Below are 26,960 nucleotides of genomic sequence, written 5' to 3' on the forward strand. Positions count from 1 at the left end.
GTAGTAGTAGTAGTATTAGTAGTAGTTTGCGCCGCAAGTTGACGTGAAATCGGAAGCTCCCGCTTCGTGCGGTGCTCTACCAGATAGAACTGAAAAGCCTCCAGCTGTAAATCACCTTCTAAGCAAAAACTAGAAAGAGCTGACTGAAAAATGCCAGGCACGAAATGGCATTTCGATCTGAGGTGGCTGGACTCTTTCCTACCGGAAAGCGCTACTTCAAACTAGTTTTACGAAATTTCCGGTTTGAGGTGGTGAGCTCTCTACATAAAACTGGATAAAAGCAGCATGAAACCCTCTCCATGCTTTTGTGGGCGCGATGACTTCTTGGTCCACCTTTCATAATTGGGCAGGAAAATACTTTTTTTTTTTATGAGGAAGGAACAGTGCCTGTACAACGCCTAAAAGGCACACAATAAATGGATATACCATGTTAAGCCAAATGGTGACACCCTATTTCCATTGCCAAACCGTACGCATTTGATTATGAGAGCGTTTTCTCGAGACTAGGGTTACTCATTTATAAAAAAAAAAAAAGTTTTGTTGCACTTGAAAGAAAGCAATGACGCAACGTGATGACATTTGCGAACGTTTTCCTTATACAAGCGGGGGAATTCCCACTGAAATGCCTCGGAATCTGTGGTCACACCGCCATGATTGGTCACGTGGGTTGGATGCGAAGTTCTATAGAGCAGGAAATTTGGTCTTCATTTTCTCCGCCAGTGATTACGATCCTCCGCAAATCGAACGCGGAACTGCTTCGAAAGAATGTTGTAGTAGTGAAAAAGTGATTTCTTCGTTTCCCTTTCGTGTCCCTCTCAGCTCACTGGCTTCTTGTGCGGTTGCAGATATTTTCATAGGAATTTAGGGCGTAGTACCTGGCCCCATTATGGATCTAAACCTTTGTTGTTGAAGATCACATAGCATTACGAAATAATGTACTAGACTAATTGTGTTAGTCTAGTATATATTTATGACTAAGCAACTCTTGTATATTTCTTATGTCCTCAAGCGGTTAGTTGGGTGTGTTGCTGTAGTGACTAATGTATAAGCCTTGTCACGAAGACGTCGAGAACAATGTATTGCTTTCTTTTCTCATTGTTGGCACGCAGAAAGTTAAAGAAGCTCTTCACAAAGGACTCCCACCGTCACGGCCAAGTTATTTTCTCATAGCTGAGTCTTACGCGAGCGTGGTATGGACTCATTATGCATTTAATAATATCAGGTATGTGTAGCGCTCTTTCTATTCCCTTTCCGTATGGGAATTTCGAGCCCATTTCTCCCAAGTAACAGCGAGCTGATTTCCGGTGCCAAATAGGGAAATCGGAATGTGTTTCTGCATTTTGTGCAGCCGTTCGACGAAGTTATACCATTGTGGCCCTGCGTTTGGCTATTTTAACTGTTGAGCAACTATAATTAAGGCTATCGTTGCTAGGACAAAAATTAAACGCGTAAGCATTTCTTTAATGCAGCAACTGATCCCATTTGGCATTCTTGCATTTAAAAGAAATAGATTGTAATGATGGTTTCGAGGTGACCCTTACTGCGCAATTGCATACGAAAGATAACCAAACACGCGGCAAAAAAATAAAAAAATAAATAAGAAGTTATTATTGTAGCGTATGAAGAAAAAAAGCTTCAAAGAATTCAACTTCGCAGTTAATTTGTTTCTTTGGTTGTTCTTTCAGAGATAGAAAAAGAACACCATCGTCATCATTATCATAATCATCAGCCTATTTTAAGTCCACTGCAGGACGAAAGCCTCTCTCTGCGATCTCCAATCACCCCTGTCCTGCGCCAAACGATTCCAACTAGCGCCAGCGAATTTCCTAATTTCATCGGCCCACCTAGTCTTCTGCCGTCCTCGACTGCGCTTCCCTTCTCTTAGTACCCATTCTGTAAGCCTGACCCTAATGGTCCAACGGTTATCTATCCTGAGCATTACATGACCTGCACAGCTCCATTTTTTTTTTCGCTTAATCTTAATTAGAATATCGGCTATACCCGTTCGCTGTCTGATCCAAACGACTCTCATCTGCCTCTTAACGTTAATTATGCCTAGTATTCTTCGTAGATCATATCTGATCTACATGTTCGGTGCACTGTGTGGGTCCTGAATGTAGGCCATAAATATTGCGAAAATTTTCAGGCATCGGACGAATTCGGCTGACAGAGCCAAAGGTTGCGAAAGAGGGGGGAAAAAACCTTTGCGGGGGCTTAGTGGCTGTTCATAACAAGGTCACGGGTTCGTATCCCAGCCATGCCGGCCGCGTTCCGTTGGGGGCAGAATGCAAGAAAGCGCTACTCTATCGCACACTCTAAAAAAATAAAGCTTCCAGGCGACCAAAATCAATGCGGAGACGTATACTGCGGAATCAATAATCATAATCCACCGTACACTTCGGTACGTTAAACGCTGCAATAAAAAAAATAAAAAATAAACGTAGTGAATTGTCATCCACCAGTAGCTTCGTGCTAAATAGAAGTCGATTACGATTGGCCTTCTTACGAAACTTTCCCCATCTTGCGGATTTCCTAAAAACTAATTAATTTGCACTAATATGGGCTGATGATTTTGATGACAATGATTACGTCTACCACAATTCAAATCGGATTGTTGCCCTCATTTCGTGACACAGTTAACCTGAATGGTTTTGGAAAGTTGAAAAAAAGAATGCGCTGACACGCCTATGTTGCTTCCTCCAGGGAAAGGATGTACATTCAAGCAGCTGTCATTTACGGGCACGTGATCTTCGACGACAGGGGACATGGCGTAGTCGTACCGCCCACCTTCTGGAACTCGTCGGCGACAGCGGCACACTATCCTTTCAATCTGGTGAGTGAAGTCCTTTACGTCAGCTGCGTGTCGCGTAAGTTCCTTTCTTTAAAGTGGTCGACCCAGCAGTGGTCCCTGCGATATCGCCACCCAGCGTGTAGATATCGGTTTTGCAAGGGACAGAATCAGAAATTCTTCTAAAAGAAGTACGTGGCGCGACGTACTCTTATTCGTCGCAGTGCAACTTTCTTTGCCTACCTCAGCGGTGCTTGGCGTGGCTGCTTCCATCTACTGGGTCTGTCACCAGAAGAAAATAACAAAGACCAGAACTTCACGTAGTCGCGCTGACATTCAATCGCAACTGTATTAGCTGATCCTTAATTCTACGCTTCTGGTTGGACAAAACTGGCTGCGATTGGGAGGCCATGGTTAGCGAAGCATGGTATCCGAAAAGTTTAGTTGCGAATTGTGTAACAAAACTATGCACGACAACAGTGATACGTACGTTTACGACGAAGTTCTCGGGCATGCGAGTCTCACTGTCGAGGCTAACAGGAATACCCGAAAATCTTGAGGTGGTCCTTGTTTGTCACTGCTTCACGACTTTTCTCAGCATGTACAGTCATGCCAAATTTCAGGTAAAGCTTGTAATCTACGCAACTTCCCTGATTCTGTTTCATAAAGGAAGTGAAGTGAATTTCACAAAAAGCGAATTGAGTGGACTGTGTTCCTTAGAATATCAGTGGAAGTTCTTATCAATTCAACATATACTGGGCACGCCTAAACGACAGCATTTTGCTTCTATGTGTGCCTTAAGTGACAGCTTTAGGCGTGTTACAAGCACCTAAGACAGCATTTTTTAGAGCATAAACATCCGGTATGAAGTAATTAACGAATACATTGTACAGTTTGTTTTACAAATATATCTTATTTCTACTAGCGAACGCTTTTGTGTAGCAGCGAAGGGGCAGCTACAGAGGAAAACGACGCACAATTTAGAGTGCTCCTGAAGAATTGTCCCACATTTTCATTCGTGTTAGCTTAAGCTGTGGAAGAGAAAACGTGAACGCTCTACCTGATAAAATGCACCACTGAGTGTTAAATTTCACCCATTTTTCCGTTCTTTCTTTTTTCTTCCGCGTAGGGGCATATGCGAAACTACCGCGCGTGGAAGCTACGCCGATTCAGTATTTGTGCCAAAAGCAGCGAAGGTGCTGTCAAACGCTGCCGGACTTCTTGGCGCAGTAGGACACGTGCGGAAGCTTGGCCCCTGTAGCTTTCCCTTCATTGCGACAGCAAGCTGGCAGTGCCTGCTTTTGCATTTGATCTTACTGCTTTCTTAGATGCTCTGCCTCACAGGGGATATTTCGAATGCAGCTTGAGCGCGATCTGCAGAAAAACGCAAGCACAGCTGTCGAGTGACACGGTTATGAAACGCGCGGCATGGCTCTTCGCGACGCGTGCAGGACACGGCCCACACGGCTCTCCAGAACATGGCGACAGAGAAGCTGGGCTACACGCAGCTCTTTCTTTCGGTCACAATGGCCGGTCGCCACTACAAGCCGCACAAGAACCCCGGCATGCTGGAGAAAAATGACGCGATCAAAGACCCACTTTTCGTGAGCATCGCCCTGGTACGCTCTCGTCGTTTGCTTTTGGGCTTAATCTGCGCATAACCCATCGTCATATTTCTCTTCGCGTCGTCGTCTTCCGCAGTGCGCAACTAATACTCTTTTTTTCTTCACGTTTGCACACTGAGCTACACCCAAATACTTCTGGTACTGCCCTCTGCAACAGACAGCTAAATTTGGCGGGTGAGAAAGGGAGTGTCGAGTTGCAATAGTTGTATGTAGGATTGTATGTATGTAGTTGTACGTAGGACCAGTCGGCGGGTGCCACTATTGCTGCGCAGTTAAAGCTCAAAGATTGGTAATTGAATTTTATTCCGAAACGGACAAGAAAGCTGCGTACACGTGTTCCGGGCGCACTCAGTATGCATCTCATATTTAAATACACCAAAACCATGTACAGTCTGTGTCAAAGGTATACGGGCTCATGCGCGGCTTCGCCATATACATGCCGTTCGGCTGTGCGCTGCTGTAACCGCAGCGTTCCTGACACTGCGGACATGTTGAATGGTGAGCACGATGATTCTTTTCATTCCGTATGGCCCTGTAACTTATGCCATACCCCAGAAACTTCTTTAAACGTACTGTAGTCAAGTCGCCGTCGCAGGCAATGTCGCCCGTACATTTTCGACAGGGACTCGCACATGTGGTCACCTACGGAGCCAAAAATACTACATTTTCGCAAACGAACTTCGACCGGAAGATTTATTGAGTCACAAGCACAGTACCGCAACGGAGCCGATGAGAAGATCGGCTGAACCATCGATTCGCAAGTTCAGGAGGTGCGGGGCAGCCGGGACTACTCCTTCATTTACATCGGTTCTTCCCCCTGCCCCATTTCCTCGTCACTTATTTTGTCCCCTATTCTGCAATAATAAATTATGTCTGTCTTTCTAACGGGCCAGCACTTCCCAGTGTAGGCGCACGTAGGCTATAGTAACCAAATAAATTTGTAAGTTACTGTAAGGAAAAACGAAAACCTAAAATAAATGTAGACAGCTAAACGGTGCCATATACGATGAGCTGCATTTTCAGAGATAACAAATGAGGTGTGAGCCCTCTAGTTCTTATTTTCCGGTGACGTATTCTCGGAAAACCACTTTCGGCGATACCATCGCCTTCGCGTGACGTAGTGCTCAACCAGCCAATCAGCTCATCCGATTTTGCTCAACCAGCCAATAAGCGTGCGCCTGGTGGCCGAGACGACAGTATCGCCGAAAGTGATCATCCCAGAATACGTCCTCTGCTCTGGCAAAATAAACGTGTCAACCAAGTCGTCGTCGTCGTCGTCGTCATCGTCATCATCATCATCGTCATCATCATCATCATCATCTACTTCTTCTTCTTCTTCTTCTTCTTTTATGTCCACTGCTGGCCGAAGGCATCTCCAATTCCTCCACCTCCAATTCCATCTCCTGCGATCTCCAATTACCCCTGTCCTGCGCCAACCGATTCCGACCAGCGCCTGCGAATTTCTTAATTTCATGACCTCACCTAGTCTGCTGCCGTCCTCGACTGCGCTTCCCTTCTCTTGGCACCCATTCTGTAACCCTAAAGGTCCAACGGTAATCTAACCTGCGCATTACCTGACCTGTACACCTCCGTTTCTTTCTCTTAATGTCAATTAGAATATCGGCTATCCCCGTTTGCTCTCTGATCCACACCACTCTCGTCCTGTCTCTTAACGTTACGCCTAACATTCTTCGTTCCATCGCTCTTTGTGTGCTCCTTAACTTGTTTTAGAGCTTTTTCGTCAGTCTCCATGTTTGTGATCCATATGTTAGCACCGGTAGAATGCCCTGATTGTACACCTTTCTTTTTAATGATGATGGTAAGCTTCCAGTCAGGATGTTACAATGTCTGCCGTATGCGCTCCAACCAATCTTTATTCTTCTGTAAGTTTCCTTCTCATGATCAGGTTCCCCTGTGAGTAATGGACGTAGGTAAACGTGCTCCTCCACATACTCTAGAGGCTGACTGGCGATCCTGAACTCTTGTTCCCGTGCCCTGCTATTGATTATTATCTTTGTCTTCTGCATGTTAATATTCAACCCCACTCTTACACTCTCTGTTAAGGTCCTCTATCATTTGTTGTAACTCGTCTGCATTGTTGCTGAATAGAACAATGTCGTCGACAAACCGAAGCTTGCTGAGATATTCGCCGTCGATCCTCACTCCTAAGCCTTCCCAGTTTAATAGCTTGAATACTTGCAAGCACGCAGTGAATAGCATTGGAGAGATTGTGTTTGCTTGTCGGACCCCTGTCATTATAGGTATCTTCCTCTTTGTCGAGAATTGAGGTAGCTGTGGGAATCTCTGTAGACATTTTCCAAGATATTTACGTAAGCGTCCTGTATTCCTTGATTGCGTAATGCATCTACGACTGCTGGTATCTGTAATGAACCAAATGCATTTTCGTAATCTATGAAAGCCATACAGGGAGGCTGATTGTACTCTGTGTATTTCTTGATTACCTGATTGATGACATGGATGTGATCCATTGTGAAGTATCCCTCTCTGAAGCAAGCCTGTTCCCTTGGGTGACTGAAGTCCAGTGTTGCCCTTATTCTATTGGAGATTATCTTGGTGAATATTTTAAATAATACTGGAAGTAAGCTAATGGGCCTATAATTTTTCAATTCTTTAACGTCTCCCTTTTTGTGTATTAGTGTAATGTTGACATTCTTCTGGTTCTCTGGGACCCTTGAAGCCGACAGAGAGTTCATATAAAGGGCCGCCAGTTTTTCAAGCATTATGTCTCCTCCATCTTTCATTAAATCGACTGTTGTTCCATCTTCTCCTGCCGCTTTTCCCCGTTTCATGTCTTGCAAGGCCCTTCTAACTTCATCGCTAAATATAGAAGGATGCTCTGTAACCTGTTCGTAACTACTTCGAACGGAGGTATCGTGCCTCGTTTGTAGCCAACTGCTACTTTCAGGTGTTTACCAGGTCTCGCTATAACGAATCTTACTCCAGCTCGCGAACTTTAGTACTCCTCGTTCAGTTGATAGTGTGCCAGCTTTGTTGTTCAGACATTTGTCGACGGCGCAATTAACAGAACGTAAATTACAGTCTTTCTGTTTGTTTGTTACTTGCTTTTTCTATCGAACGCTTGTAGGCATGCAAGAGCTACGATTACATCTGGGGCTACCACAACACGACACCCATGGGAGCGTATTACCACAGCTGGAAAAGGCGTAGGACGCTCACGTACGACGACGAGGATTCCTTTCGAGAGAAGGCGAGTGCACTATCACGTACTGCCTCCCTGCAAACAGACCGCTTCTTGGCTCTACAGTTTTCATCTTATTGTGTTATGTCTGCTTATTGCGTCTGTGGTAACGTTTGTGCAAATACGAAAGTGGGAATGTGAGTTCTTGCGAGATTATTAAAAAGAAAGTTAAATTTGCCCATTTATAGTATCGGGGTGATAAAGTTTTCTCATGAATGATGAATATTCGTGCATTTATATGCGATCGAATGAGTGAAATTCATTCCAGTATTCCTGCTAAAGTGTTGCGGACAAAGATGCGAATATTTTTTTGTTCTTTTTACCGTGTTGGCATCTGTCCTCGTGTAAGTACGTCGTGTTGAATTTGCTTAAGCTGTCACAGCCGTAACAATGTTACGCGAATGAAGGAATAATTGCTCTGAGGGCTCTTTACAAAATATGTTTGCAAAAAATGAACTGCCGTGCTGTCCAGCGTTACAGCTTACAGCTCGAGCAAAAGGGTCCATTGATCCTCGTCTTCGCCGCGGGAATCCCGCGCGCATTGTTCAACCACGTGGTACAGGAGACGCGCGCAGGGTGCACTTAACAATGGGCGCGTTAAGTTACCGCGCTCCGAACTGGAAAGCCACGCAGTGGAGTGCGCGCTCGGGTGCGCGCTCGGGCGCGGCGCTCCAACGCGCCACCTGACGAGTGTAAAGCCCGGACCACATGTACGCTTGCGGACGCGCGCAAGCTCGCGTTCACGCGCCCACGCATGCGCAGACGGTGCGGCATGGCTCGTACGCGTCGAAACGCGGCGTGATCTCGGGGAACAGCTCCTCTCTGTTATCGCGCGCGTGGGTTGCCTCGCGTCGGCGCACCTGGCTACACAGCTACGGCGCGGAACGTTCAACTCTCAGTGAAGCAGATTTATATCTTGCAAGAAAGTGCTTCTTCTTTCCTTTCTGCGTTGATCTAACAGCTATAGAAATATAACAATTACATTTGTAGATGTTGAAGCATTTTGAAACACTGTCGATAACAAAGTACAAAGCGGCGTCTGTGAGTGAGCCCAGTGAGCGGGCGCCGTCGCGCGTCTTTGTGGATGCGAACCGCCATTACTCCCGAGGCGCGGCAGGCGCTAGGCGCGCGGACGCGAACTTGCGCGCTTCCGCAAGCATACGTGCGGTCTTGCATCCGCTATCGCATTTCGCGCGCTTCAGTAACACGCCATCGCTGGCACGCTGACGCAATTCTTGACCGGCAATGACGAGGCACGAGTATAACACAACACGCAGCCATGGAGGCAGCACCACATCGGTTAACACGCTTGCGATGTTCCCGCTGCTGTTCGCGATGTTCGCGCTGCTGTTCGCGATGTTCGCGCCCCGCACCAATTGTTTTGTTTTTTTTTAATTCTTTACTCCGCGGTAGGCCTACTGTACAGTGTGACTCGTTGCAGATCGCAGGGGAACAGAAATAGCCTTATGATTCGAGGCGTTTAGAATTATGTGGTCTGCCTGTATAGTCGCCGAAGGACAACGATTGTTTGGTTACGTAGCACTGCGTCTGACATTGCAGAGATTGCGCAGCCGTTCTCTGTTTTTTTGTTTTCTGCGCCACACAAGAGTGCGAATGCGATACCGAGCAAGCAGCGCGGTGCGCAGTGCGCCGGCTGTGCCTTGATAGGGTGAAAGCGCAAGGTGGCCGGAAACACGTCATCTTGCCGGAAGTCGTAGAAGGCACGAGTTCCTGCGCACCGCCTCTGCACACTGGAGCGCGTAGAGCGCGCTCCCTTATCACGCACGGGAAGTTACTTTCGGCTGTTAGAGCGTGCTCTACTGGCCAGAGCGCGCTCGAGTTTCTTAACGCGCCCAATGCGTGTCTTTTACGCTGCGTTCTCGTCAACTCCCTAAGACAGCATTTTCTTGCTCAATAGTTCCTCTATAGTGTACTTATTGGTAAATAATATGAAATGCACAGTGGTAAACTTGAAGGCGTGTATAATATCGGGCACTTAGAGAAAAGCGAGAGCGCATTTATTAGCTGTGGAAACGAAAATTCTTGCAGACACGGTAATTGCATGGTTCTGGAGAGAATGCTCTGGTCGCTCTTCGGCTGGGCTAAAGCCAAAGAGTAAAGTTCTACCGCTTCGAGATTTTTGCTTTGGTATATTACTATTAAGATTTTGCTCAATTCATGAGTACACGAACTGGATTAGCCAAAGATGAAAAGCTTTGCTATTACAGACAGCTCAACTGGCCTTCGACGATATAACGTGGCTCACTACTTCACGAAGCGGAAGACAGTGAAATATGCGGCAGGCTTACTTACGCTGAATATAAATAAATCCAGTGGACTCCAGATAAACGAAACTCGCCTAAAGGAAAATGCCGGATAAACAGAACAATTGTATCAACTTTGGTTGGCCGCTCGTAGGCAAAATGTTACAAAACTTGGGTTAAACGGGACACATCGTTTTAGGAACTTACGGTTAAACGTAAATTCGACCGCAACTACCGCTTACCTCATCGTCGTATAGAGCAGGAAATGTCCGACAAACATGTGAAGTGGTGATGCTATTAATGATCAAGAAAATCAAATCTATCAGGCAGTTGCCGCAATGTTAATGCAAATCAGAGACGCCGAAGTTGCAACAATGTTTTCATCATGAGCACTTCGCTGGGCAAGTAACGATCCCTGAAAATGAAGTGGCGCTTGCGTCGTAGGATAGCGTCTTGAAGTTAAGCGCCCGCTATACTGCTCCGTTCAGACCGCCAGGAGTAATTAAGCAAGTGTTACACGTTTGTAAAACGTTAATGCGAAAGCGTATGGGAACGTGTGGTAACGTTGAGCGTATCGGAACGCTGGCATGGTGAGCGTCGTCAGAGCCAGCTGTGGAGGATGACGATGACGAACGCGTGAGCAGTGGCACGAGCGCGTCCCTGTGACCACGTGACGTGTGTAATCGGGCTTAAACTAGCCAAGCCAAGAACCTTAGAGCAGCCGTGACTTCAGGGAAGCGTGCTCGTCTGCCCTCTCCCCCCTTGCCCCCCCACCCGGAGGTCTCGGTTCGTTTCCCACCTAGACCGATACGTACCAAATGTTCGTTTCAAAGCCACTAATTCAATTTGTTTACCGGAAACTCCTTCAGAAATGGGACGTCAATCCGAACATTTGTAGACATTTGCGTGGTCGGCCATATTTCGTCGCGGCGCAGTTTCGCCGCCGACGTGGACACCTAAGCCTAAGGCCTTCAGCTTAATAATATATCTCAAATGATGTTCTTGTTACCTACTCTACGGAGACAGATGAAAATATCACCGGTGACGTTAGTGGCGAATACTATGGTTCTGTAGAGGAAGACATATTATCACTTCTTTATTGCGCGCTACTGTTCCGGACCATACGGCAGGAGATGCATTTGAATGTATGGAGGTCTATTTTGAATACTGCGCCGAATTCGAAATTCTTTCGTGGATGAACACAAACCTTGCGCAGAAGAAGCTAAAATATTAGAAACTGAGCTCACGTAAAGTCTCCTTGTTATGTTTTGACACATTATCAAAACACTCGGACTCTTTTCGAATAAAACGATTATTGGGGGACCTTTTGTGTCCTTCGAATAAATAAAACTTCGGCTAAACATTCTTCTACCTCTTAGAGTTCCATTTAAGCGGAGTCTACTATAAATAAATAAATAAATAAATAAATAAATAAATAAATAAATAAATAAATGTACGTATGTGTAGCACGCATAGAACAGAATAAGTAGGCCCATTAACTATGCGCTCCAAGAACTTGAAAAATAAGCACGCTGTGTACAATGCGCGGGAACTGGGTTGCTAGAGTGCCAACGAAAAAATGTAAACGCAGGCAAAATAAAAGCGAAAAATAGGCATAACGTCTCGAGATACGGTGAAAGCACCAATGGAATACTGAACTGCGTCATTTTCTGGTCGTGCTTTTGTGACATGGTACTTGGTCGAGTGACAATGGAAGACTGTAGGGTGTTCTAGTTAGCGACGCACGTTGTTATTACCACTCACCGATATGCTTGCTATTGATCTGTACGCAGCTGTGCAAAGGCAAGAGGCTGATCCCGAACGTCACGTACGGACTTGCCGCGTACGACGCCGACCTCGACGACAGGAGCAACGCCTGCGGCCAGGGCGCCTACGCGCGACTTCGCTTCCTCAAGAAGCTCTTGCACTTCTTCAACGAGAAGTTTCGCGAAGCTAGCGATTACGAAGGCTGTTTGCAAGTTTAGCAGGACTTTTCTTCCCGGACCATTCCGAAACATCCACAATGTTTGTGCCATAAATTACGGTGCTATATAAAGAAATACCCTTAATAGAATTGAGCCTTTGAACGCATAACATACAGCATTGACAAAGCGATGATTTCGAACGGAGACATACATTGGTAATAATGCCTACGGTTCTTGCCGTTCACAGTAAATACGAAGCGCTTGTCCTGTCTGCTCCTCTCTGTGTCCGTGTTCACTTTGCGCTACAAGCCAAGACCATGTTGCCATACCAACTCGCCCAAATGTCTATCCTTTCCAAATACGAAGGTACGGCAACGCGTCTCTCAGGTTTTCCCGGGTGGTAATGAGTAGTGCTGACAGCGAAGTAGCCCCCTCCCTTTCCCTCCTCCCCTCTTTAAGGGCGTGCAGCTGTGGCGATGTGGGGATCGTGAAGACAAGCCAATTAATCAAAACAATAAGAATGACTGCATACACGAGTTCAAGAGACTAGAGCTAAAGCGAGAGGACCCGTTATTCTTCTGTCTGGTTTGTTGCGAGGAAGCTGCTTGCAGAGACACAGTGCTTTCCTTCTTTCTTCATTTCCAACGACGGGGTTTAATAATACACGAAGGCTGTAGACTGTGCTAAACATTAGTACGCTGCCGGCCCGCACTGAATGCATATGTACATGTAGGCGGGTGCTTCGAATGTCACGATGGAGTAGCGGATAATTGTAGAATGTGGTTAAAAAATAACGAACTGGTTTTGCAGAAGTAACAGTAGTCCGGTGTGTCGTATAGAATTTCAGTGTCGTATGTGAAGTGCAAGTTTTTTTTTCTTTTCTTCAGCTGCAAACGGCAAACAGTTGGAATAGGATACTTTAGCAGTGCGCTCGAACTGCGATAACAGCGCCTTCTGGGCAGCGCTGGCTTCCCTCAAGTTTAGGCTAGGTGCGCCTCGCAGTCTACGCCTGTCATTACCCTTCTTTCCACGACAGGAGCCGCACACATCGTCTCCGGCTTCGTGGCGCCGCTGAGTAGACGGTCCGCACTGTGCGTCGGCCTGATCTGGCGCTTGCATTTCGGCATGTATAACTCGTGAACGGTGTGTTGCACAAATATTGCACGAGATTCAGTTTGTGGCATTTGATCGGCGGATAAATGCAGACAGTATACGTGAGGTTGCACGTTGCACGGGATAAAAGTAAGCGCAGTTGTAGGCATCACCGCAATAAAAGGATTTATAATATGCAACACTTGACTAAAACTTCGGTTTGCATAAGTTACTACATATGCGACGGATCTGCGTAGTTTTTCTTTCCTTGCATATAATATTTCAATATACTGTGTGTACTTCTACAACGAAGCTGTTAGTGCGACTAGAAGCGCTCAACAAACGTCATATACGTGTTTTTTCCCGCTGTCTTGGGAAAACTAGACCATTAATTCAGTTTATATTTTGTTAAGATGCGTTATAGTTCGATTGATTAGACGCTCAGATAGCAGAGCACGTAGCGAGAGGACACAGAGCTTTGGCAACAGACACAAGGCTTCCAACCAAAAACGTTGTCGTCGTCTTTCTGGAAGCAGTGCCTGCCGCGCGTTCTTCTCCAGTACAATATATAAATATTGCCACGCGCTAGTAACGCTAGAAGCCCATAAAAAAGTGGTGTATGTGGTAGCGGATGTGATAACGAACAATAAACGACCGTTCGCTAGGAATTGACTCCTTGCCTTCTCCTCTCTCGACAAACTGGTGGAGCTGCTGGGTACACATCAGCCCTATGCCTGCTGATTTTGAACCAGAAGCCACCGACACCAGTACCTCGGAGACGGCAGAAATCCATCGAAGCAGCTGTCGCATCCAAGATCTTCCACCGCAATACAGTTCCCTGGCAAGCTCTGCGCGGAAGATGTCAACAACAACCGCAAGCCAAATCAAGAGGATCCCAAGTGCTGTTGTACCATGCATTGTCAACGCGCCTCGCGCGCCTAACCCGTTCCACGGTGACGCATTTGAGGACGTAGAGGACTGGTTAGACCATTTCGACCGGGTCGCCGCCTTTATTGACTGGGACGATCGCCGTTACTTGAAGAACGTTTGCTTTTCCATTTTAGACGCGGCAAGAGCGTGGTACAAGAACCATTATTCTTCATTTACTAGGTGGCTGGAGTTTTACCGACTGCTTTGCAACGTCTTCAGCACCCCCGAAAGGAGAAAAGGAGCTGAACAGGCACTATCTTCGAAGTTACAAATGCCGAACGAAACTTTCGCCATGTTCGTCGAAGACGTGGCGCGGTCGTTCCGTAGGGCCAATCCACTAACGCCAAAAGACAAGAAGGTGCGTCTGTTAATGCGAGGCGCGAAAGAACAGCTTTTGCGGGCCTCGTGCGCTATGTTCCTACAAGTCTCAGTTCGTCCGTGAGGCAACAGTCATGGAACACATGCTTCGGCAGCGGCTCTCGCAGTATAAACGCCATACCACCTTGACTGCTGCATGCTCACTTGTCCCTGCAAATGATGACACGGAGTCCCTTACCGAACAAATAGGGCAGGTTGTTCGAGAAGTATGCCAGAAGTATTTTGCATCGGCTTTGGTACCTCCGAGTCCGGCGGCTTTTAGGGACGTCATTCGGGAGGAAATCACGCAGGTGGTTCATCCCTCGTCGCCAACACGGACCGAACCTCCCACGTTCTCTTAGGTGGGTGCTCCTCGGGTTTCTACGTCGTCGACGGCCCGTTTCTCGCAGCCACCTGTTGGGATTCCTCAACGCTTCCCCAGTCCAATCCACTGCACGACTCTGCTAGCAGTCGTTCATCCTGGTCCACGGAAGTCCATAGTATGGCGCGCTCCTGACAACAGTCCGTTGTGCTACCACTGTGGGGAAGCTGGACACTTGTATTGTTACTGCCAGTACCAACGAATTCGTCTGCGGGGACACCACCCGGAAGCCCGTTGCCCATGCTATAGTGAACGCCCGCACGAAATCGAGGAATACTTGGAAAGTAACCACCTTCCTCCTGCCTCGCAGTGAAGACAACCGCAGTCACCACCACCTCGTCGGCACGCGTCACCAAACCGCGCTAGACTCACCCGCCTTTGATTCCGCTAGAGTCAATGGCGGAAGCCCGCACCAGCGAAACTGAAAACGGCGACCGCCGGTGGTGAGGCCGTTGTCATGCGAGTCGTCCCAATATCCTCCGCTGACACCAACCCATCGCGACGTACCGCTGACGCCTTCCTTCGAAACCACCAAAAGAACTTCCGCTGCTATTACCGTTTCCATCATTTGTTATCCGGTAAGTTCACTTGTCGATACGGGAGCTGATTACTCGGTTATGAGTGCCTTACTGGCCACTCAGCTACGCAAGATGCTGACAGCGTGGAACGGCCCACATCTGATCACGGCTGGAGGACACCTCGTGTCCTCCAGCCGTGGACTCGGCCAGTCACATCAGCGTCAATCCATGGCTGGAACAACCCGAAAAGGAGAGGCTCCTCAGGCTACTATAATCATTTAGCGACGGTTTCACCACCATGTAAAGGTCAAGCAGACTCCTCCAACCATTGGACGACGCACCGCCAGACTTGCAACTTGTACGTCGACCTTAGTGGCATCTTTCCTTGTGCTGCCCAAGTTTTCTCAGCTGATAATATTGCATGGCATGTATTTTATACAAGAATGTGGTGCGATCATTAATGTGTGTGACTTGTTCGTGACTTTTTTCTATGTTTCTTCGGATTTGTATGTGGAGGATGAATATCGTCGCGCGGCTTTACGCGTGGTGGATGACTGCGTAACGTTACCACCTCGAAGAACCATCTTCGTCCTCGTTGTGTACCCACTAGACCAACTAGATATAGGTAGTGTCGAAGATAACCTCACAATTTTGCTGGATAGAGAATTCAGCGTCGCACAAGGTCTCGTAGAGCTCCAAAATAAGCAAACCACGATCCTAGTTACTAACTTCAGTAGTGAATACCAGCACTTTGTGACGCATACCACCATGGCCTGTATGCTTCGGTAACGGCAATCTCGATTCAGGAACACAACGATGTGGACTCGGCCAGTCACATCAGCGTCAGTCCACGGCTGGAACAACCCGAAATGGAGAGGCTCCTCAGTCTACTATCATCATTTAGCGACGGTTTCGCCACCATGTAAAGGTCAAGCAGACTCCTCTAACCAAACACAGAATCATCACTGACCCGACCGTCCAACCTGTTCGCTAACAGGCTTACCGCGTGTCGCAGAGAGAACATGGTTAAACAAGTCAAACAAATGCTGGATGACGTCGTTCAGCAATCGACAAGTCCTTGGGCTTGTAATAGTTAAGAAGAGGGTTCACTACGATTCTGTGTCTATTATTGCAAACTGAACAAGATCACGAGAAAATACGTTTATTCCCTTCCTCGGAATAGCGACTCTTTGGATCGCCTGCGACATGCCCGTTACTTCTCTTCAAAGGGTCTATGTAGCGGATACTGGCAGATTCAAGTTGACGAACGGGAGGGGGAAACGCCGCCTTTATACCACTTGACGGTCTCTATGAATTTAAAGTTCTCTCTTTTGGATTGTGTTCCGCTTCGCCCACATTTCAACGCACGATGGACACCGTTTTATCTGACCTAAAGTGGCACTCGTGGTTAGTCAACTTAGACGATGTAGTTCTTTCCACCACGTTTGAGCAACACATCGAGTGCCTTGAGGCGGCTCTTCAGGCCATCCGCACCACCGGCCTGTCTCTGAAGCCCGAAAAATGTCACTTTGAATGCGAGGAGCTTACATTTCTGGGTCATATTGTCAGCAGCACCGGGTCAGGGTCAGGGTCAGGGCGAACGCCCTGACCGTGACAAAGCTACAGCAATTGTTTTGTTTCCGATACGAAGACACGATGTACGTCGATTTTTTGGGCTTTGTGCGTATTTCCACCGTTTTGTGCCTAATTTTTCTGAGACTGCCGAACCTTTGCAAAGACTCATCAAGAACGACGTCACATTTGTTTGGGGCCCAGCACAATCCGACGCTTTCCCCAACCTTCAGCGACGCGTACAAACACCACCAACCCTTGGTCACTTTGGCACAGAGGCCGACACAGAAGTACGTACTGATGCTAGCAACGTCGGTCTCGGAGCTACACTCGTACAATTTCAAGCTAGGGTTCAACGCGTTATTGCCTATACCAAGGCATGTTGTCTGCTGCTGAAAAAAATTACTCAGCAACTGAAAAAAGAATCTCTGCCGGTCGTGTGGGCTATCCAGACATCTGGCCATATTTGTGCGGATGCCCCTTTCGAGTCGTCAGCGACCACCACTCTCTCTGCTGGCTGGCTAATCTCAAGGATCCTTCAGGCCGCCTCGCGAGATAGAGCCTTCGGTCGCAGGAATTTGATGTGACAATCGTTTGATAAGTCTAGTCAGAAACACGCCGACGCCTGCTGCGTCTCCCGCGCCCCCGTCGAACCCCCACCACTAGATTCTGACGAGGACTGTGGTTTTCTTTGTAATCTATGTGGTAGCTGCTGCGAAAACGAGCCGTAAACGAGCGTTCGCTTAGAACTGGATCCTTGCCTTTTCCTCTCGCGACAATATATATCGACAAATAGTCACGGCAGTGATCGCCTATGTAAAGAAAAATTCGGTTTAATATTAGCATAGATAGGAGCAATGCGTCCTTAACCCTCACCAGAAATACGATATTTACGAAAATATATTGTGCCCATGTACTGAGTAGGTGGAGCACATTTCTTGCGTGTAAGTTACTGTTTTTTTGAAGCGAAGCTTTCTTTGCCGTAGTATTTCGGCCTAGGGCCTAGCTTTGAACGGCTTCTTTGATTTCGTTATATTCGGGCTGTAGCATTCATGCACAACTGGTAATGTGCCCACCGTATGCTCCATGTATAACACTACATTCCAACTGACAAAGAAGTACCAATGACCATGCCTCCTTTCTGCGCAATAAAAAAAGAACACATCACCACAAAAAAAGACTATCTAGATAAAATCTCGGCTCGTAAGTAACTTTAAATCAGCCAAACCTCCCAATGTAATGTCGTATGACATCCAATGGTTGGTTTAAACTGCTTAATTTTTTTTTCACATTTTCGCAACCCTATTGTTGACCCCCCCGCCCCCCCCCCCCGGCATTCTCCTATTCTTGTCAAATCCCCTCGATGAGTTTTGAGCCGCTGTGACGCAAGGAATATAAAAGGCCTTAATGTATTTAAATATGTGTCGTAGTTCTCGCTCCCCGTACATCTTCTATCACTATTGTTCACTCGACCAGCATCACAAATCGCCTGGCATTCTTCCCGAGTGTCATAAAGCTATCGCTGCTGGCTCGCTGAATCAAACAAGCTTCCATTAACTGAGATTCCAACACTGCATTGAATCTGCCGATATTTAGTTTTCTTCCTGCTTATCTAAATCCATTTTCGTCATGCAATAGCGAAGATAGACGGCCTAAAAACGAGGGCCGATCCCGAAGGTAGGGCAGTCTAAAAAAGTGGGCCTATAGCATCGTTCACGGCGCTCTTCAAGGATAAAAAGATCTATTAAAATTTCGCCGAAATCCTTTAGGCCTAAAAAGAATTCTGTTCGCATACTTAGTTATCATGCACGATCTATGTCCGAATATTTACAGCATTATTGCATCCATAAAATATTCTACAAGTTTAGTAGTAACTGAGAATATAAGTGACGTAACGGCTCCAGAGTATATCAAATTACGCCGGACACGTTCTACACATAGAACGTTATAGAGTCGTACTAGTTCACTTTATTAAATATTGCTTCACAGCTGCCGCGATGGCTTATAACAGTCGCACCACACTATTATGTGGCGAGGGTCGTACTGATTGGTGTCGGCCCTCCACCATATACGTGTTGCGCCCGTTCAATCTGCACTGCGTAGATGTTAATTATTGTGCACCAGTGGCAGTGCGCGTTGCGCCAGTCGAGCCACCGAGTTCGCCCGACGTCATCCCGACGTCGGCCTTCGCTGCAGCTCTTGGCGTTTGCCGGTCACCGTACACGTTGACCGGCGGCCTCTCCGGCTTCCGAACGGTAGCCTCCTCGATTCCGTGCTTCGATGCCGTGCCCCGTCTTCGAGGACAGAGAGGTCGTCTTCGAAGTGCTGGTCTTCTCGTTCGTTCCAGTGGCGTGCTTGAACGTCGTCAACGATCTGGCTGCGGATTCTGGTTGTCCCGGGTTCACGTGCGTCTGTACCTCGCGCACCGCTTGCGTACCGATATCGTTCTTCGCCGGCGTTCGCGACGTGGGCGACGTCCGTGGGCCGTGTTTTCGTCGGCCCGGCCCGATCTTGTACGCGACGAGTGACTTGGGGGCCTTTTCGGCGACCTTCTGCGGCACGCCGTCATGGGTCGAGGCATCCTCGCCGCCCACGTGTCCGTCAGCGGTGGCATTACCGCCGCCGGCTGCCGCAGCTCTGTCCGGGCTGACCGTACCGCTCTTGAACTGCCCGCCTGCTGCCCCTCGGTCTGAGCCGTCAGCCGTCGTCCGCCACTGTGGATCGACGGGGGTGAGGCGGCGTCGGTCGAGCGAGACGGCGTCGGGATTCGTCGTGTTCGTGGCGCTGCCGTTGGTGCATTTGCACTGTAGCGGTTGCGTGGTGGTCGCCTGCTTGGGCAGGACGTAATGGCGCGGCTCGTCCGACTCGGCGTCGGCGGCGCGCAGCGACATGCTGATGGCGCTGGCCGTGGTGGCGGTCAGCACGATGGCCACCACGGAGTACAGCCAGAACTTGCTGCTGCTGCTGTTGTTGCCGAGAAAGAAAGCGAAAAAGAAAGGAATGACAGGGAGGATTAACCAGGCGCACGTCCCGTTTGCTCTCCTTTGCTGAGAAAAGGCGTAAATGGATAGTAAATAAAGGGAAAGGAACAACACTCGCTGCGAGGACTCGTGAAAGCATACGCGATGCTAACGAATGGTTGCAGTGACCTGTCGGATTGCTACCTGGACCAGCTGACACAAACCAGTCGGTTTGCTACCTGGACCAGTTGACACAAGTGGCTGTACGATTGCTGAAGTAATGAATGAGTCGTGGATTTGTGTACCGTTGATACTCTTGCAATAATTGATGTAGCTGCACATTTACAGCTGTAGCGTATCGCAATGGAAAAAATTTTATTAACAGGCCAGAGTATGGGGCCTCGCCATGGCCACTATCATTTGGTAGCTGGCACAGTACACTGTAGTCTGCGCCTTAGCTTTCAGACCTGCTCTTTCCCCGGAGTCATCATCATCATCATCATCATAAGCCTGGTCACGCCCACTGCAGGGCAAAGGCCTCTCCCATACTTCTCCAACTACCCTGGTCATGTACTAATTGTGACCATGTTGTCCCTGCAAACTTCTTAATCTCATCCGCCCACCTAACTTTCTGCCGCCCTCTGCTACGCTTCCCTTCCCTTGGAATCCATTCCATGACTCTTAATGACCATCGGTTATCTTCCCTCCTCATTACGTGTCCTGCCCATGCCCATTTCTTTTTCTTGATTTCAACTAAGATATCATTAACTCGCGTTTGTTCCCTCACCCAATGTGCTCTTTTCTTATCCCTTAACGTTACACCTATCATTCTTCTTTCCATAGCTCGTTGCGTCGTCCTCAGTTTAAGTAGAACCCTTTTCGCAAGCCTCCAGGTTTCTGCCCCGTACGTGAGTACTGGTAATACACAGCTGTTATAAACTTTTCTCTTGAGGGATAATGGCAACCTGCTGTTCATGATCTGAAAATGCCTGCCAAATGCCTCTCCGGAGTGTAAATTCATTAAAACCAGTTGCTCCAAGTTCACCTCTTTGGCTCTGTCATGACGCCGGTGTCGGTGCAGGATGACCTCTTCCTGCAACCAGGGTAGACGGTGTCGCTGTACCGGCACCGACGCTTGCGGCCAACAGCCGGCCATCTTCCGGTCTGGAAGGCCGCCGTGCTGGTCGACGAGCTGGTCGTGTCCACAGTGCCACTGCCGTACTCGTGCCGGCTAGAGCTCCCCGAGCTCGACGTCGAAGTGCTGGTGCTCTCGCTGGACTCGCTCTGCGCCAGCAGGACCACTACCGGTGTGGGTGAGGCCGCCGCCACTGCTGCTGTTGCAGTGCGCTGTTGATGCTGTAACTGCGAATTGGACTGCAGCTGCCGATTCGGCTGCGGCTGCGGATTCGGCTGCGGATTCGGCTGCGGATTCGGCTGCGGATTCTGCTGCGGATTCTCCTGCGGATTCTGCTGTGGATTCTGCTGCGGATTCGGCAGCGGATGTAGATGCGGCTGTGCATGCCTTTCGTTCTGACTTTCCTGCTTCGGCTTGCTGGATGTCTTCTTCATGGTGTCCGTTGACGCTCACCTCTGCGAGAACGATATGCAATACCTGCTTTAAGAATGTGTTATGCGCATCTGTGCTTGTAGCCATAACCGGTGCGGGCCGAACGAATATAGACCGATACTCGGAAGATTACCTTTTTGAGCAACTGAGCAACGTTTTGGCAAGAAAAATCGTGTTCGTTAGTCATACATGAGGCAAGAAAGAGACATGCGTTAGTACGTAATTGACAGTAGCCAAGCCGGGAGTGATCCCATCAGAAAATGTGCAGCCGTGCGCAGTATAACCGTACTACAAGGGGCCGTTTTGGAGTGTTCCCTGTACAGTCATCAAATCATTAAAATTCGTTATAGAAACTTTGTGCTCTCTGTCAGCTTAGACTCTTTCAGTGTACTTTCTGTTCGAACGCTATTGGATCTAAAGCATAATTTTGCCAAGGTTGGAAAATGATCATTGTCCCCAAGTGGCCGGAAAATCTACAGATAGGGCGCGAGTATGCGGTCCAAATTTCATCCGTCGTCATTAGCCGGCGTCTACGAAATAGAGGTAAATTTAACCGATCACATGAAGACGTGCCAGATTAATCTCGACGCTGCTGCTTCAGTTTACCCTGGGCAACAACGTTTACAAGAAGTTTCTAGAAATAAGACAGTGCAGGAAAGATAACAACGTGTACCTGGTCGAGTCTGTCCTCTTTCTGTAAAGTGATGACTTGGCAGGACAACGCCTCCCACTGGGGCTGCTGCTTTGCCGATGTGCCGTAGAAGCCGGACTAGAAAAACAGCAGCTTGCAGAGGCCTTGGTGATGACAGTGAGCGGGCGATCCAAGCAAGCGTTCGATATTGAACCCGTTGCGCGTGGGAAATGATGCCGTGCTCTCGAGCGGCGCACGCTCTGACCAAGCGATGTAGATGTGGATATAAATGTAGACCACGCGATGCTTTATTTTGTTTTTTCCCAAACAATAGTTCTTACCCACTACGGGGATTCTATATAATTGTAACTAAAATAAAGGTTACCTTATTAGAGTGTGGTTAAGAGGAAAATGTAGATAAGAGGAAAATGTAGAAATGATAAGAAAGCCTTATTAAATTTTGAGATAGAGCAGTTAAAATATAATGAAGGAATGTATAGATAAATTCTGAAATTTAATATGGTAGTCGTGTTGTGTCCGCGATACAGTTGCAAATTGCAATAAAAGCGTCCATGTGGCTGAATGCCAAAGAAGGCGCCCGAAGTGACACAATGGCTGGTGAAGTTTGTGAAAGTCCAAGTTGGGGAAACTGAACTTCTGAATGTTTTTTTTTTTTGTCTTAAAAATTCATGGCAGGGCACAAAAAATTCTCAATACATTCAATTGTACATCGCAAAACTAACATATATTGGCTACCAGTGCAAATAAAACTTTAATAGTAGAATGCGGTAGCGAAATCTTGTAAAATCAACTTCAAATTTTACAGGTGATGGAAGCCGGTGGAGTTGTGGCTTCGTTTTGCAGAATCTTGGCATGTGGAGAAATTTCGGTGCCTGACCGTGGTAGGCAGAACAGTGATAACAGGGCCAGCGTGGAATGCTCACGCGAGTGAAGCCGCCATTTTGGTCAAGTGACTTGTTGGCTACAGCAAGCGAACTCGCCGCAAGTAGAGAAGAGCCATAGCCTGCGTAAGTGTCAAATTTAGGAATGCAGTAAGTGAAAAACGATGCAGACTCGAAAAGAAATCTTCTTCGCGTGAGACCCTTCTCTCCCGAATGAGTGAGGGAGAGTGTATTGATAAAAAATGGCGGTTTGCAAGTAGGGAAGGCATCCCATTTCTTTGTCTCCATCAGGGAAAAAATATAGTAGCGTAATGCGTGCTTCATCAGTGTACTGTTACTCAGCCATGCAAACATATCGGTTCCTTTCGGTTCACTCTAAAAACTGACGCATGCACAATACAGGGGATTTGCCAAGAATAAAACGCTGTACTACAAATAAAAGGCAATGTGCGGAGCCTGGGCGCTGCGCTGATCGATATACTCAAAATTTTCATTGGTGTGTTTGATGAACGCTCTCGCTGCTTCGCGATAATTTGCAAGTAGAGGTTACATGACCCAGACGGACATTTCCACAAGGAGCGGCCTCGCTCAACGTAAGCTTGCGGCGTTCGATGGTGACACATGACACGCATGACGACGAAGGAACGACAACGATAGAACGACGACGACGTGAAGATGACGGTATGATGACGATGCAACGGCGACGATCAAATTAACAAGAAGGCAGGACGACACTGGAGTCATCGCGACAAAATGACCACGATAGAACTACCACAATGGCATGATGACGACTGCTTGATGACCACGGGGCGGCGATGCTGGAGTAGCTATGATGGTATGACGAAGCGATGACCACGGCGTAAAGACCAAAGGACGACGAAGCCGGAGTAACAACTATGGTATAAGGACGATACTGTGACGCCGGCGGGCGCCGACCTAAGGATGACGGTAGTGGTGTGGCGGGAGTGGCATGACGACAATGTTGTGAAGACGACTGCATAACGACGAAGAGACGGCGATGCTGGAGTGATGTTTGTATGGCGACGACGGTGGGACGACAATGGCGTGACAACTATGCGATGATGACGCTATAGTGTCGGCGATGACGTGACGAGGATGGTGGGACGACAACGTGATGCCGATGAGATGACGACTATGGTGCGATGAACGCAATGCCTGAGCTGCATTGACGACGGCAGTATGACGACGACGGCCTGACGACTATCACATAACCACGATGGAATGATGACGATGGAAGAATTACGACGGAACGACGGCGAGGGCTCGAAGTTGGTGGCGTGGTGATGACGATGTTACAACGCAGTGACAGCGACAGGGTGAAAACGGCGAAAAGATGGCGACGATATGACAACGGATGGATAACCACAATTGCCGGAAGGTGGTGAAATCACGACGGCGGCAGGACAACGACGCCGTGTTGGTGGTGCAACGCACGTCCGCGTTCGCGTACACCGCTTGCCGCCCACCAGGTCTCCATCATTCACATTACTATATCCGGCGTTTGTTTGTACCATGTCCGGTACCGCGAGCTGCCTTAATTCGCACGATATCCAGTGCTTCCACTACATCAGGTACCGGTCAATCGTGCCGCCCTAATTCGCACTTCATCCGCTGTTTTGTTTGCACTATGTCGGGTACTATGGAACGCCCTAATCTGCACTATATACGATGTTTGTTTGCGCTAGATCTGGAACCGGCCAATCGCCCCGCCTTAATTCGGACTCTATCCGGTGTTTGCTTCCACTATGTGCGGAACGATGAGCTGCCTCATTCGCACTATATCCGGTGTTTGCACCATCTCTAGTACCGGTCAATCTGAGCACCCTATAGTTCACACTATATATCGCTGTTTGTTTGCACCATGGAGAAAGAAGCATTCTAGGAGAAGAACCTGTATGGCTACTGTACATACAGTAGCCATATGGTACGATAGCGTCACGGTTTGGCGAGGACGAAATGCAGTTTTCGTCGCAGCACGACAGACGATGCAAACGGCGCGTTCCCGTCATTGACAGGCTCATCTATGGACGCGGCGCACAAAAAATAGCGATGTTTCCCATATATTGTAAGTTCTCCCAGATTTAACCAACATTTTCAAGCATCAGAAGCAAAGAACATTTTATGAGCAGTAATTGCTTAGTACTGCTCACATTACATGCCGTACTGACCCTTAAACAATCTACCAACAGTATCTGTCAGCAGACGATGTCTGCCAGCTCCACACGTTGACTGGCTCGCATGCGGAGTCCGTGCGTGAGTGCGTAGCTTACCTTGGGAGACAAAGTTCGAATTAGGGCTCGGTGTCCACCGATGAGCAAGCTGTCGTAGTTTTCTTCACGGTTCACAGGTTCTGTGCCTGTTAAGTTACCACGCTCTGAACTCCAAGGCTCCGAGCTCGAGTGCACTCGGGCACGACACCCTTCAGAGCAGATATCTTAAAGGCAATTTTATGCGACTGCACCCTGGAACACCAATGCGCCATCGGACGATCAATTTCGCGCTCTTTGTGAACATGGCATCGCTGAAAGGCAGCTTCAGTTCTTGTTCGACGATCACGAGCTCCAGGAACTCAACGCTCGGTGACGGAGGAAACCACTGTGATTTACGGTTGTCAAGCGCTGCTATTACAGGCACTGCATCCCAAGAATTGCTTAGACTCGGCGGTATACCCGGGAGAATGAAGTAATTAATTACAGAACGCAGGAACAGCCTTATGATTACAGCCATGCAGTATTAGGTTCTTGACTAATTATATGTGGTCTACAAGTTGTCGCCGAAGAAAGAATTTTGGTTTACGTGTCAGTGCGTTTCACAAACAGAGATCGTTCAGTCAGTTTTCCGTTTCATGCGAAGCTAGAAGGAGAATACGAGAACAAACAGCGTGAGCAATGCTGGGGTAAAGCAAGGGTAAAGCAAGGGTAAAACCGGAAGAAGGGCGGAAACGCGTCACCTTCACAGAAGACATAGCCGGCACGAGCGTAGCTGCAGGTCCAATTAATATGCTGAAAAGCAATCGTTCAGCACATATATCACTCCCCAGGCCAATGCACTTGCTATTGCCGAATGACGCGATAAATAAAGGCACGAGATCTAATTGCAATTTTCACAGGAATGACAAATGGGCCTATAAACCGTTAAAATATCGGCACAGTCAGGTCTAATCACTTCATTTCAAAGCTCTGGTACTGTGCATAAATCACTCAATATGCACGCGCTCTCGCCGAATTATGCGATACATAAACATATAGGCTGTGTTCCTACACTCGCCGTAGACGGCAAAGTAGATGGTTAAGCCGACAGCAGTCAGCTTAAGTCTCGTTCCGAGTCCCACGAAGACGTCAAAGTAGACAGCTTCGGGAAGAGAGCACTGAAGTAAAAAAATATGCAGGCTACTTTGCTGTCCAAACGAGATGGCCGCTGAGCAGGAGGCTTGTTAAGCTGACGGGAAAGTTGTTTGTGCACAATAAAACGTAGTCGCACTATCCTACCCTCTTAATGTAACCTACTTCGTGTTTTCCATAGGTTCGCAGGCGCAAAGACATTAAATGCAGAAAGAATGTGTGCTTTTCTCAACTTTTTTTTTCTGCCGTCGTGGGGTGGCGTCACGTCGGAGAAGCGTCTTCCATACGTCTTCCAGACGGCTCGAAATGCGTTCCATTACGTGGCCTCGAAGCTGTCTCAGCTGTCTCCTTAGCTGTGTGTGATGACTGGCTCCAATGCTGGCCAGAATCGGAACGCACCTAAAGGTGCAGAATAGCTTACCCGTTAAAAGAACGAAAGGGCAAGCTCATAGCCCGATACCATATTTGTCCAGCCAGGCCACATCACTTCGTTCGAAAGCGCTGCTTCCGCGTATATGTCACTCCCGATGCACATGCTGGCACCGATTCGCGCTATGAATAAACAAATGGGCGGAAATTTTAAGGCCTATAAAAAACGAGAAAAAGTAAGCCCACTACCATGTTGGTCCTGCCAGATCGAATCACTTCTCTCTATTGAGCAGCTTCGGCGCATACATCAATCCCCGTGCCTCTGCAGACGCCAACGTGCGCGATGAATAAACGGATAGGGGAAGATTAGGCCACGTGAAAAAAATTGAAAAACACGCCAAGCCCACTATCATGTTTCTCCAGCCAGGCCGAATCACTTCTCATAGGCGCAGATTGCATTGCATGAAGAAATGAAAAAAAGCTGAGCATATAACCC

The 26,960-nt window shown here is 47.9% G+C and overlaps 1 protein-coding gene across 1 annotated transcript; it reads left to right on the forward strand.

Annotated features, from left to right (window-relative positions):
- The first annotated feature begins 1,999 nt into the window (after positions 1 to 1,999).
- Positions 2,000 to 8,222, forward strand: LOC129383965 (uncharacterized). The gene is made up of 3 exons (XM_055069006.2): positions 2,000 to 2,833; positions 4,240 to 4,407; positions 7,520 to 8,222. Exons 1-3 carry the CDS (start codon positions 2,711 to 2,713, stop codon positions 7,772 to 7,774), a joined length of 546 nt encoding a protein of 181 aa, XP_054924981.1. The 5' UTR covers positions 2,000 to 2,710; the 3' UTR covers positions 7,775 to 8,222.
- The last annotated feature ends 18,738 nt before the right edge of the window (positions 8,223 to 26,960 follow it).

Source organism: Dermacentor andersoni, chromosome 9 (genome assembly GCF_023375885.2).
Source record: "Dermacentor andersoni chromosome 9, qqDerAnde1_hic_scaffold, whole genome shotgun sequence".
Lineage (NCBI taxonomy): Eukaryota > Metazoa > Arthropoda > Arachnida > Ixodida > Ixodidae > Dermacentor > Dermacentor andersoni.